The sequence below is a fragment of the Leptinotarsa decemlineata genome, unplaced genomic scaffold, assembly GCF_025532065.1.
Source record: "Leptinotarsa decemlineata unplaced genomic scaffold, Ldec_3_MD MMD2_tig00000505_RagTag_RagTag, whole genome shotgun sequence".
Taxonomy (NCBI): domain Eukaryota; kingdom Metazoa; phylum Arthropoda; class Insecta; order Coleoptera; family Chrysomelidae; genus Leptinotarsa; species Leptinotarsa decemlineata.
Window position 1 is genome coordinate 20,207,921 of NW_027412549.1, and position 14,977 is coordinate 20,222,897.

At 37.1% G+C, this 14,977-nt stretch overlaps 1 protein-coding gene across 5 annotated transcripts in view; it reads left to right on the forward strand.

Moving 5' to 3' along the window:
- Positions 1–13,645, forward strand: part of LOC111513342 (retinol-binding protein pinta) — a 55,288-nt gene extending 41,643 nt beyond the window's left edge. For all 5 annotated transcript variants that reach the window (XM_074174157.1, XM_074174155.1, XM_074174156.1 and 2 more), the window contains exons 5-7: positions 7,664–7,774; positions 8,440–8,542; positions 13,356–13,645. In XM_074174157.1, coding sequence (XP_074030258.1) covers positions 7,664–7,774; positions 8,440–8,542; positions 13,356–13,504 — 363 coding nt within the window. In that variant the 3' untranslated portion in view covers positions 13,505–13,645. The remainder of the gene's footprint in view (positions 1–7,663; positions 7,775–8,439; positions 8,543–13,355) is intronic.
- The last annotated feature ends 1,332 nt before the right edge of the window (positions 13,646–14,977 follow it).

Genomic DNA, 14,977 nt, shown 5'->3' on the forward strand with positions numbered 1-14,977 from the left:
TTTGGGAAAGAAAGTTTTTGGCTTTCTACTACTCCATCTGATACAAAAAAAAAGGATGAGAGAATCTTCCAAAGAAAGGAAGGAAGTAATCAATTTGAAACTCTATACATGAATGTGTAGATCATTCAAAGAAGTAACTTTCGGATACAAACTGAAAGAAAGTCCTCCTGAAACAACTACTTTCATATAAACATTGAATTACACGAAAGAAAATAATTCTTTCGAAACAAATACTTCTATATGAACACTGAATTATACAGGAGATACTTTTCTCTACTTAGAAGTAGATAAAAGTCCTCCTGAAACAGCTACTTTCATATTAACATTGAATTACACGAACGAAAATAATTCTTTCGAAACAAATACTTCTATATGAACACTGAATTATACAGGAGATACTTTTCTCTACTCAGAAGTAGAGAAGAAACACCGAAGAAACGGGTGATCGACCTCGATCTCAATGAATAAAATAATATTTTATGTTACTTTCGCAATGGCCGTTATTACACTACTCCGCCCTTCGCAAAAGTTCTGGGCACCCAGTGCCATACCTTTTCAATAAAATAAAACAACAATATGATACCAAAATGAAAATTCGTAATGTATCCTAATGCTAACAAAAATTCTGTCACTTTTCGGCGAATAAAAGTTTCGCGTCTGATCCGCGCACTGCACTCGCAAACACTCGCGTTTTTGCGTGATTCACTTCTGCAGTCAGCGAGGCTCCCTTGCCTGCTGTAACCTGATGTGGTGTGGTGTGATGAGGGAAGTAACCTTTTTCACGAGTCCGGGAAGTCCCAGGACTTTCCGCAACTCTGCTATTCTGGAACGCTGCTACTACTAGACTCGAGAGTTAGCGATTAAAAGCTTCGCAACCCTCACCAAATGATGCTTACATTAATATTCACATGATTCTCGCTGAAAGTTCTCTCGCGCACTGGCGACAAATTCAGTCCATCGTACTGTGCCTTACTATGGCTTGGGCACAACAGCTCGCGACAACTGGTCCTCTATACTTGGCCGAATGCGTTGGCCACGGTTCATACATTTTTTCGAAGATCCCACTTGCTCTTCTGGATTTCTTCGCAATATATTAATTTGGGGTTGATCCTGACTTTTTCTACCCTGGTGCAATTATACTAGCACCTCTATAGTGGGTTATGTCCCTGAACAGTCAAGACGTTACTACTACACCTCAATCAAATTTGAGTGTACTCCACTCCTGCTTCCTGATACAACGTCAGCGACGCCACCAATTCATTGTATATAAAGATCCCTGACCTTTTTGCCTGCATCCTGGGCTGGGTATACTGCAAATACCCTCGTGGCACTCATACTGCAATTTATCTGCCGCTCGCAGTTCACACTGCAATTCATTAAAAGTCTTAAGTCTATTCACCGCGTACTATTATTTGTCGCACTCCGATACTGTCGTGGTCTTCACTTGGGTGATGGAACCAGACATCATGAGCAAGGTTACTTCCACAATCTGCTAGGTTGGCAGCTCCCTGTTGCCTTCTCCCATAAGCAAGGCGATTCCCTCACTCCGGTCGCTCCTTCTTCACCATAATTGTTCATATTATCCACAAAAGTCCAAATAAAATATTCACAATCATTCAAAATGATACAAAATAGTGCAAAACATCATACAATCATACTACGCATGGTTTCAATCCACAACTCAAGTCGCTAACTAATCCTACTCTTATACAATCTAATATAAGCAGTTCAGGCAGACTTCATGACCAACAAACATGTCTTTATAGGAATATGATCCTGCCTACCCATATCTACGGTAGATCATTTTCTCGCGATATCCAATATCGGGAGTTCAGACCCTTTCGCGACCTTTCCCTCTACTCTCGCGCCCTCATTTTTCGGTATTCTCTACTTCTAATCTCATGCCCTATTGACATGATCATCCGTTTTCGGTATGAAACTAGCGGTTTATAAATCGTGGGACACGATTTCCTGCACTTCTCAGGGTCGCTCATAGATGAGCACAAGTACTTCATCCGTAAATCTCCTCTAACAGACACTATGTGCCTGTTCCTAGCAGCATGTCTCCGAGCCATAATCTCATTACACTTGGCTCTGAGGTCTATACTTCGTTGTAGCGATGGGTTACCAATCACCTGTTTCTGAGGATCCTAGCCACAATCTCTCTCTAGGATGGAGGGAATGTAGCGTCCTCACATCATATTCCTCTAAGGTCAATGCCTCGCTGTAGTCCGATACTACTATTTACTCAATTCAAATACCTCTGAGGCCAATGCCTCCATTTTGTTCTCTATCGTCGCCCCTGTCTGCAGAGCGTCATTCCTTCAGAGCTCCAACCACCTCTACCACCGTATCGTGTGCGATGAAAACAAACGATACGACGGGAGGAATAGTATCCGTTTAGTGGGACTCCTACCCCCACGGTCGATACTTACCGGCAGTAGTATTCGAGCGCCCCTATCTGCAGAGCGTCTAAGCTCCTGCTACAAATATAAGCGCCTGCTACAAATAAATCTGCCCCAAAGTTCCTGGCTATATACCAAAAAAAAATAATTTCCTCCAGAAATATAATTGACCCAAATACGCCTAGCTATTAGGCTTTCAACCAAATAAACATAAAATGTCCAAAATCGATAAACTTAGCAAAAATAAGACTTTTTCCGTTATTTGGAGTTCAAATTACTTCAACCTCTGATCAACTGGCCACCCGTCTAATTACGTGTCTATCCACTCTTCAGAATATTTTTTCACATTTTCCTTTGAAAACCTTCCTATATAGCCCTTGTGGATACGTCACTGGTCCCCACACATTATGGTGGCATTTCTAACGTCACGTCCGTGCCACCTCTCAGTCACTGGTCTTTTTCATTACTTGGAGCGTTAGTAAAAACATTGGAGAGAGTTCAACATTTTGCAAAACATTACATAACAATACCAAAAAAAAACAAAAAAAACCTACCTTTATTGGCTTCTTTAATGACCTGAAATGCAGCCTGAAGCAATTTTTTTCTTTTTAAACCAAACAAAAACCTGCTTTTTCTTATTTTTATTTTCCAGACAGGAAGTGCTTTTTCCTACCCCTTAAAAATTGTACAACTAATCACCCAGTATATGTATTCCTCTACACTAATTTGAAGAACACAAGAATTTCCTCTGTATATACATCCCGCTAAAACAATGAAATCACATAAAAATACAAATCAAAAACTGCTTTTATTCGTACCACCCTCTTCTTTAATAACACTATAGAACCGACTGTCAGGGTTCTAAAATAAGAAAAAGAAATTATCTAATCCTCTGGTCCCTTTTTCTCTTTGTCCCTATACTAAATCAATTAGCACACTAAACGAATAGGCAAAATAAAATTCACCCTGAACTTTTCCTAACAGAATGTCACGAATTTTGAAGTTATTTGCCAATGCTGCTGGGACACACGAATGTTATCGAAAAATTAACTATTCAAAGCCACAGAGAACTCTTTCGCTTTGTAACTTCTCAGTATTTCAAAATATTTTGAAAGTATACTTTCAAACCCAAAGTGGTTTAACACAATGTCATTTACAAATGTATAGTCAACTTATTTAACGCACCCTGTATGCGCTACACAACTCAATAAAATCATTTCTCCCTTTGAGACCTATCGGACACACCCAGTATGTGTCGCTCACACAAAGTTATTTATCTCTCTATAAATTATTACCTCCTGCAAGCATTAACTTCACACTTCCACCTATCTCAACAAACTCAGGTTGTTCAAAATATTTAACTTCGCTCGCTCAAGCTCCTACTTTGCCATTACTATTTTCCGTCGGCAAACGCTACAATTAAATTTACCTTAGTCCTCCCTAACACCAACTTTAGAAAATAAACTCCCTGTGGCTACTTTAAGTTTCAATTTCTTCAGACTGCCTACATTCCAAAAATTCCTTTTTTTTTATAAAACCTAGCTATGAATCATATTTTAATCCACTTCCCAAACTAATAAGAATGCAGATACTTCCAAAATACAAAACGGAAATACAGTATGTTACTTAATTAACCACTGCTTCTTCACTAACTACATTGTCCACTATCTATTCAACACAGAATCATAGTTATTTCAGAAAAAATTATTTCACCTCTCAGTTAACCAATGTGATCAGATTTATAGACGAAATAAATCATCTATTTATCCCACCGCTGTCACCAGTGTAATAATATAGTCCTTTTCTCAGGACAAGAGAAAATGAAAGAAACTGAAGGTTTCAAAGTTTCGAGTATAGGAGCTTTCTAGCTCGTTTCTTCTTCATTTATTTTCTGAAATGAATTTTAGCAGCGCTGTCACCAGATGCAGATTTCTCCGCATCAAATTTTGAATATCAAGGCAGGTCCGAAAAAGCTGTAGAGTTCGTGCCGATCGCACGAAGGCCGGTCTTTTTTGAATCTGATCATTTGGTATACTTACTTATATTCTTTCTCATTGTGTGGTTCCAGAACTGAATTTTAATCTTAATTGAATTGCTTTTCACTCACTATTCTCTTCTCGATAGATTGACAAAAGGTCTCTTATTTGTTTGTGTTCTCTTGACTTCATATTACTCTACTAGGATGGTATTTTTCTCAGTCCAAAAGAAAATGAAAGTCCAAAGTTTCAAATATAGAGTATAATAAGTAGAATACGACTCTATGGACAAAATAATAAAAAAACAACGTGTAAAATCTTATATAAAAAATGTTGAATTGCAATAAAACAAGAGAAAATAGAACAAATAATTCGCCGCAAATGTTTACTGTGCTATTCGCTATTTAATTCAAACTCTTAAACAAATATAAACATACCAAATCGGTACAAAATACTTTTATTTTTACTTTTAATTCAGGGAGAGTGGTGTATAACTTCAAATTTTCACCATTTTTTTTTGTAATTGTACTCTAGCTTAACTATCAGCACTAGGAACCCCACAATATGTAACCTCTTTGTAAATAGGAAGTGGACTCAGATAAAATATTATGTGAACTCTCTCTAAATATCAACTGGTTAGTAGAAAAAATAGCGCCTCTTTGTGTGGTTCGTGGTCAACCATATGTTTCGTTGACCCGGTGTGTCTTCTACACCAACACTTTTAGTTTAAACTCCCCTGTACCCCATACGGGCTTAAGATTTCACTATCGTTTTTACTTAAATTTCGCCCCACGCGCTTACAAACGAAATATCTCCCCTATTTAGGCTACTTCCCTCAGCCTCAAAGGCTGAGGGATGAGACCCCCGATCTCGTCACAACGAGGTCCGGTGACCGACCTTTTTTGTCTGTGAGAAACTCCCAAGCCCTCGCGTCAGCTACGCTATCTACAAAAATCTCATATCAGTAATTCAGCGCTTTTTCAACTGGAAAAATATCGACACCGAAGAAACGGGTGATCGACCTCGATCTCAATGAATAAAATAATATTTTATGTTACTCTCGTTATTACAACCCTGTATGAGGAGTATAGTACAGTGGATACTACTCATTACTGTCTATGAAGCTTCGGTATTATCGAAACGCGTCTAGAATTGAAAAATGTTCGTGAAAATTGTTTAATTATTATCATTTCATATTGATTTCCATCGAGTAACAGAGCAGTCCATTCGTATATATATTTGAATGTATTATTCATCAAATCATGAATATTCTACAAAAAAGTGACATTTTCTTCATGGAAAAGACACAAGCACTACAGGAAAATATCTAAGGAACTCTGACAGCGGTGCCTGATCGAAAATAGTGATTAAAATTGGATTTGAATCACTTTTGAGATTGAATCCATTTGGAAAAACGCTCTCAAGAAGTAAATTCCATGCAAAGGCAGTTCTCCAAATGAAAGAGTTTTTGAACAGTGAAGTTCGAAGTGAACTGAGTTGAACTTCAAAACGATGCGCACCCACAATCCGTCGCGTATTTCTGATATGTACGACTCTTGGTGCCAAGAAACTTGAACACTTCCCGTAAAAGTATCTATAGAAGAGACACGAATATCTACCTTTCTTCGATATTCCAGAGTATCGAGGTTACAAAAAAAGTTCGCGTCTCCAATCAGGTGGATGACTCTTTTCTGGATGGAATCCAGCAACTTCAGGGTATGTTCGGGGGCAGAGCTCCATACATGAGAACAATACTCCAAATAAGGTCTAACCTGAGCTTTATAAAGCATCAAAAATTGCTAAGGTGAGTACAGTTTTCTGGTTCGTAACAATGTTTGAAGCTTTTGAGAAGCAGCGACATTCCAGCGACATTATTGTGCCAAGACATATTGGTGTCGATTTTAATCCCCAACAAACTCATCGAAGCAGAAAGTGGAATTGTCTGACCAGACATTATTATAATTCATATGCACAATATGTAATTTTTTCATAGGAGTGAAATTATTCAACAACCTTCCGGAGTACCTGAGGAAAATAAAGTGAGAATTTCTCCAAATCAAAATTGGTTACATTTTCGCGAGAAAACTGCTTTCATAGCGTTTCTGAATTTATGAATCTAAAATAATATACTATGTACCTATAATATTCTATATACCTTCGTCCATATCTATATTTATTCACGTTTATATTTATTCATATCAATGAACAATATGCATAATCAATTATATATGTACTGCCAATATGTTTCATTTATATGGATATGTATTTGATAATTTGACATTTGATAGTTTGGCATACATTCTGAATGTTAGATTTTCGCAACAAAATATAGTTGACAAAATGTTCGAGTGTTAGATCGGGATTCAGACGTATTATTGATTATTTTTGTAATAGAATATTAGATCAGTGTTTCAAAATTCGATAAGAGCCACGTGCAAGTTTTCAAGATATCTATGTCTCGAAGCAATTCATTCTAGATCTTTCTGCGATTTCCATCACAGAAATGAAGAGAATTTTCAGTGGAAAAATGTACTCTGATTACTCACCTGAAAGTACGAACAATAGTTTGGATGAGCGTTTCATTCAATCAGACAAGAACAGCAGAAAGATTAGTACGAAATATAGAGCAACCAAATGATCGATAAAGTGGTTTAAGGAAACTACTATTCGACTTACTATATTTATTTGAGTACAGCCATTTGAGTTGACCATTTTATATGAAAGACGTTGGAAATATGCATATTCAGCAATATTTTTGAATTCATGAAATGTATGTACCTCTTGTAGGAATTTGGAGGAACGACGAAAAAATACTATTCGTCAATACCGAATTGGCACTTCGATTTTCAATAATGCGCTCACTTGGAAAGATTTTTTTCACATCATGATCCATAAATTGAAGATCTGAACAAAATACCCCTGATAAATTTCAATTCTTCCACCATCTATTAATATGTGAACAGAGTTGGGTCAATTTTATTGCTCATGTCGAAAGTTTTTGACGAAACAAAGGCATATCGAGTTTTATGCAGCTTGGCTGATTTTTTCTTGAGATAATTGAACCAATGAGTCACAGAAGTTATAAAAACCGATGACGAAATCAGCAAAATCAGTAGTAAGGTAGGAGAGAGGTGTTACAGATTGAAACACATCCAAGTTGTCCTACAATCGTCACAATTAAAAAAAACAGTTTTTCATGTATATTTGAATTTGAATAATCAAATTTATTTTTATGAATATTGTAATTGAATGCTGTACTTACTCACATTTCTTTGTTTACAGAAAGCATTCAACAGTAATATCAAACAGCTGCATCTTCTCAATTATCCATCAATTGCTGAACCAGTCGTAACGCTAGCAAAAAAACTTTTAAATCCCAAAATTGCACAGAGGGTAAGATACTTCAACATATTGAAAAATGAATCAACAGTTTTGAAAAATTTCACCTGAATAATATAAACTATTTCATCAAATTGTGAAGTTTTGACAAAAAAATTTATTATTCAGTTGCAGAACAAGTTTTAGCCTTACACTTATAATTTTCATCTGAAGAAAAACATTTTGTACAGCAGCAATTTTGACCTTTCAGGAGTAAAACTACATTCCTATCTTTAACATTTCTCTTATGTTAATACGCCGACGCCATGTTTTAACGAATGCCGTTATCCGTTCAAATTTCTATAGTTTTCCATCTCCTTTCTGCGATGGTGGAATCTGAAAGGATATTTTTACCTAGGAAAATATTTTCGTTTGGCCAATTTTCAATTTTGGGTGTATTCAAAATGAATACTCCCACCAAATACTCTGAATAATAAAATTCACCTATATTCAAAAAATAAAATCATATCCATTATTTAATTTTTGAAAGTGTCACTTATTCACCAGTCTTTTTTGGTTTCAGTTATTGATGAGAATATTTGAAAATTGATTTTTCTATAAATATCGAATGATTCGAAACGAGTTTGAACGAACGAAATGAGGACACGATAAATTCCATTTTTCTAAACCAAGAGTTTTTTAATTTCAAAATTATTTATTATTCAAATGTGAATTTTCAGTTTTATTTCCACAAAGAGACCGATACAATTTTGAATTACGTTTCCAAGGATGTTTTACCTAGGGACTATGGAGGTGATGGTCTATCTCTGAGAGAATATAGTGGTAAGTAATGGAAACATGATAAATGATTGTGCCATATGGAACATTTCCGATAGTTGAAACAACCTTAAAAAATTTCAAAGGTGGCGTGCTTCTTCAAATAAAAAACAAAGGAGAATGTTCTTTCTTAACGTGACAATTTCTGTCTATAGTTGAAATCGTGAGTCACCCACTTTGTTAATCGATCTTGTTTATCTTTTCATTACGTTTCAAACTGTCAAAAACCTCTTGGGAGGTGACGCCCAGTTCTTTGGTCATTCCTCGTGATAGGTCAGTTTTCAATAGGGTCCTCAAATCCTCGTACAGGATCACTGTGGGTCGACCACTTTGGGGCTCATCTTCAAGGCTAAAATCTCTGGAATGGAATTTCGCAAACAAATTTCGAACATTGTCTTCATCAAAGGTTAGGTTAGGTCCAAAGTGAGTGGGTCTATTTGACCCTCCATCGCAACCCGAAAGTGTTTATTGTGGCTCATATCTATTCACACTCGACCAAATACACCCAGCTTCCTAACGAAGCCGATTAGTTTGTATGATGAGTGGTCTTTCAGAGCAGATGGTGGAAGTACGGCTCTGCCGCTGGAGACCTGATTCGGTCCCCAGCGGGGCAGGCACAAAGTATATGCTCTGCTGTTTCATCGATAATGAGGTAGTTGGATAGTCAAGGTGCAAGATTCCCACTTTGAAACTCGCGACAACCTTCCTATATGAGGGTTTTTGTACATCAGCTACACCTGACGATGCCTTAGATTCAACCGTGAAGGGTTTTTTGCCTCTGATTTTGGTGAATCATCACTTGAGCGCAAACATTTGCTAACCTGCTCATTAGGGGTCTGTTCCTCCATCTGAAACAGATTATGCGTACGTCGCTCAAGAATTTGGTGCAAAGCGGTTCATAAGGTATACCGCTTTCGAGGAGATAACTCAGTCGTTTCCTGGCTGCACCACCAAACCTTTTTTAGGTTCAGGTTTTTAGGTTCAGTCATTGGATCAGGAGTTGGAGAAGTGAGAAGCTCTCGCTCCTGATATAAATTTACAGGAGGTCAGTTGGAGTCGTAAGTACGACATCCATCTCCTCTGTAGACTCAGAAAGATTTTAATTTTACTCTGTCCATGAAAGTACCACGAGTAGCTGGGAAAAGAAGGTTAATCACGGCAGAGCCCCGCATTACCGTCCGTTCAACAGTTGTACTACCCCCCGACAACAAGGAGGCCGTGAATTTTTGTGTTTGGAGTGTCTGCATGACAGAATGGTGCTGCATACAGCCTGTAAAGTCGTCAGGAGTTCGGATCCCCTTCTCTGCATGGTTCGTGACCATGGGAGTAATTGGAACATTTCTCTTCAGGGCAGCTGTCCGAGCAGCTGATGAACTCGGTATAGTTTTTGAAACTGAACGAGGTGACTACAACTCTGTCACCGAGTTGGAACCTGTTCAGCAAAAAGCTCAGATGAAAGCCGCAGAGATCACCTTACTTCTGCGGAAACACAAGGATAGGCCAATGCATGAGGTCTTCTTCAATAACATTGGAGACCTTGGCTTATCAAAGCGCCTGACCTTCGCTTTTCTCAGGTCGAGTGGGCTGAAGTCTGAAACTGAGGGGTTCATTATGGTTTGCCGTGATGGTGTCTTCAACATCTTAGTCTACCGCAGTCGCGTGATGGGTAAAGAGGTACCTGATACAAGGTGCAGGGCCTGCCGCGAGGCGCCCAAGACTTTAATGCACTTGCTATCAGCATGTCCAGCATATGTGGTCTCGGCCTATATCAATCGACATAACGCGGCCCTAAGAGTGCTTATATAACCATCTACGACACTCTTACGGTATTGACGAGACACCGGTGTTCCCCTACGCTCCGGGGGATATTGAATCCGTTGTGGGGAACGAGAAGTGCCAAATTTATTGGAACTATTCGTTCCCCACCCTCAGGCTCATACAAGCTAATGAACCTGATGTGATCTTTCTCGACCACCAGAGCAAAACGATATTTGTCATGGAGTTTTCAGCTCCTGGCGACACGAATATCGTCAGAAAAGAGGAGGAAAAACGGATAAAATATCGAGATTTTCTCTTCGAACTCCGTAGACTCTATCCAGATCACTCTGTCAAGATGATTGTTCTGATTATTGGAGTCCTTGGTGGAATGATGTCCTCTCTACTCTCGAATCTTAAGATCATACCGGCTTGCCGCACTAAGCCAGAAATCTTAGCCGCACAGATGAAGAAGGCTGTCATTCTTGGCTTACTGCGATTGCTCAGGGCACATGATTCTCGGACCCAATGATCACTTACCCCACGGTGTGGGGAGTGGTCATTGGTTGATAATGCTGGCGCTCCGTCCCGAATGTATCGGGGCTTCGGGGGATAGGGCCTGACCAGCGCACACTATGGTGAAAAAATAATAATAATAATAATAATAATAATGAGTTTATTGCTCATCAAAATACAAGATAATAACAAAAAACAAAATACAAAAGAGAGAAAAATAAAAACACTTTGTATTTGATTGGAAATGGCTTTTGGTTCAGACCGCGAATTTGCATTCGCGTATGCCCATTTTTAGTTGGGAGTGGAAGTGTAGAATCGTTATTCACATGAAAGTTGACAGAAATAGACCATCACTATAAGGATCACCTTCAACATTACAACAAAATTGTTTTTCGTCAGTATTTTTTCAGTAGCTCGATTGGTCGAAGGTAACCAGTGGATTGGATTGCAAGTTGACCTTATTCTGAACCGTTACTCTTTTTGATAATTCACCTCAAAACTACAACTTCACTGTAGATGGTCCATATCGACAGTTAATAACAGAATGTCAAAACATTACATTAAGAATGTCTGAAACCGCTTTGAACAAAATATCAATTACTGTGTGGAAGTAGAGTCAAATCATATCGAAAGTAAGTCGGTGAATATTTGAATGTTGGGGATGAAGGTTTTGGTCTTGCCTAGGTGAGAAACTATGCTCAGAACAATGACCATTTTTCCTCAAAAGATTTGTTTCAGTTGAAAGTTCATAAAAAATAGTTTTCTACGTCTTGACTTGCTATCAATTTCAGGCAACATTTTTTCTGGACATATGCAACATTAAATTTGGAAAAGTAAATAGGGCTGAAAAGACGAACCGATAACCATTATACTCGGAAATGAAAAAACTGAAAACAGGCTGCACATAAAAATTGACGGTTCTGAACAAGTGATTATTTTGTTCTCGTCGTCAGCTATGACATATGAAATTTGTTTCATTTTCGTTGGCCAGTGTGGAATTTTATATTAATATTCAGCTTACGCTCCATAAAGCTATTGTACGAAAACGATGAATGATTGCATTCGCTATGGAAACGATTGATGAAGTCATTGTATGACGAAACACGTGTTGAGTTAATGTCTAGTGTAAATCTCACAGTGAATTAAGCAAGGCATAATGGATTCCACTATCATTGGTTCACAGAAAAAAAATCGATATATGAAAAATCTGGTTTCCTTTCAGACGAATCGATCCCTCTACGAAACCTTTCTTCACTTGGAAGGATCGATCGCAGCTTGGAAGATGGTTCTTATGCAGATTATGTGAAACATGTTCTTCCTTACGAATCAGTAGAGAGTTGTCCTGAAATTTATGAGAAAAAAATTGGATTAGATGATTTAGAAAACACTTGCTACATGAATAGCATTTCACAAGTGTTGTTTATGACGAAAAATTTCAAGAACGAGGTTTCAGGGATGAACAAGAACGAGAATGATTCCTACTTATTCAACAAACTTAAACACCTGTTCATGCAGCTGCAGTTTCGTAGGAATATATCATCTTTCCCTCCAACCTATTTCCTGGAGTCTTTAAAGTTCACTAGATACTCGTTAGGACAACAGGAGAATTGTTCTGAATTCTTGGGATTCTTGTTGAATACTCTTCGTGGGCGAAACAATATCAAAATCAATACTTCAGGCCGCTCTGGATTGAATGATTCCGTACAGTCTACTACTTTGTAGTACATGTTCAAGAGGTAGCAAAAACGTATGTGAATTTCTGGAACTTCAACTAGCGTTTCCTAATATGACTAATAACCAGTCCGTGCAAAGATTATTGTTGAATCATCTGGAAATGGAATTTTTAACAGGTTATGATCGACTGTATTGCCAAACATGCGCCAAACTAACTGACTGTTATTAGGAAACAAGTATAGGTGAGGCACTAGTCAATCTAATAATAACATTGATGATTTTCAAACAAGACTCAACCTCTAACGGAAGCAAGAAACTCTTTGGAAGGTTCGAAATAGATGAACATTTCAACCTAGCAGACCACTATTATAATATTCACGCAGTCATTGCTCACTGTGGTTCTGGCGTTGAATTTGGTCATTATCACACCTTGGTCAAAGAAGAAACGGACTTTAAGTTTGACGATAGTCGTGTCACTAAGTGTTCTGGCGATGTATTGAATTCATTGGAACCTCTGGAGACACCCTACATTTTGTTTTATGAGAGAGAGGACATTGGTAGAGCAATATCTTCAGATGATGTGGTGCTGCAGGTTTTTCCGGGTTTTTCTGCAGCTGAAAAAGCAAATGCGCCACTGGAATCAATGATGTCGCCTCGGGGCGCCAATTAATTTTCATTGTTATTTTTTTCTGAAAAAATTACTATTGATAATACTAACTAATCAAATAATTTTTCTACTCACGTATCACATTCAATCTTTCAATATGATATATCAATATGTCAACATTATTGATAACGTTTCAATATACTTGAGCTACGGTTAAGTACATGCTTTTTTTCTACTCTTTTTATCTATTTTATATATTTTTTTTAGAAATATGGAAACGAAAATTTCAAGACTACAAAGGAAGATTTGATATTCTGGAGAAACTACGTGTAGATGAATCACTTAGGCCGACCCCTTTAGTCAATGACGATGTTTTGGGATATTACGGAAACTTCAAGAAAGTCAACGTAGATTGAATCGAAGGAATGGATATAAAACATAATCCTCCAAATGAGAAGAAGATTCATTTGGGTTTGTCACATGGTGATCCAATTAATATGAATGTATTTATTATTTTAAAAAAAATTAATAAAAATGTACTTATTATCAAAAATTGACATTTCAGGATAGTTTTTCTCATGAACTTCTTTACTTTTCATTAGATAGAAAAAGAGAGACGACGTTAAACTCGAAATTAAATAAAATTGCATAGCTAGCTGCATATGGAAAGAAGTATGAAATAATAAATTCTATCTTGTCATTCATGAATTGTTACTAGAACGGTAACTCTAAAAGATACGATGTTGGCTGAATTATACAAATGATGTACCTACTTTTCAGAATTCAAAAGATTCATGTTGGAGAATCCAGACTATCGCGAATCGTTCTCGAATTAATCGAAAACAATTGAGCGTTTCGTATTATATATGGAGTTGGGAAAATATAGTATGAATGTAAATTTGTCAATTTCTCAGAAACTAAAGTTGTTTCAGTGGAACTTTTGTTTTGGTGATTTTGGGTTGACACAATCTATTGGCTCAGAAATGGAGATGAATATCAATAATAAGAATAATAAATGACATTGACATTGATTGTTCATAAAGAAAAAGTGGATACAAAAAACAATGAAAGGGCGAAGTGCCGAGGCTGTTTTACAACTCAACCTAGGGGATAGCCTGTACTATATAGAAATATAAAAATGATTACCTAGTATACAGTGGTAAGTGAGTAGTTCATAAATCTTTGTGAAACTAAGAAAAAAACAGAGGTTATGAATTCCAAAGTGAATATTAAAAAACTATTTAGTTTAAATACGGTAAAATATATAGCAAAACATACACAAAAGTGAAACAAAGGGAAATCATATGAGGAAGGCATAACATGAATATATTATTCATCCAGGAGACTTCAGATACTTCAACTTTTTTTTAAAATTATATATGTAGTAGTGTCTGAATTCACTGGGCAGAGCGTTATATTGTTTGATAGAGTTGTAAATAAAACTTCGAGAAAAGCAGGCTGTCGAGTGTTTTGGAATAATAAAAGTGTGACGGTTTCGTGAACTCGAATTATTCTGAGATTCGAAAGTTTTATATCTTTTATATATATAATTCGGCTTTTTGTAAATTAGGAATTTATGTGTATTGACGAGTAGGTGGAACTGTCAGGTTTTAGCAATCGGTAACCAACCTGACTCCTCGAACTTGGGGGATATATGGTCAAATTTTCTCTCATCATAAGAAAGACGAACGCAATTGTTTTGTATTTTTTGTAAGCTATTTACATCAATGTGTATCAAAGCAGGTCCGTAGATTATCGCAATATGCTAATCTAGACAATATGAGGGTTTCGCAAAGTTTCAACTTCAATTTGGAAGTCATAATATCTCTACTTTGATACAGTTGACGTAAGATACCTTATGAGCTACGACAAAGTGAATTTATATGTTT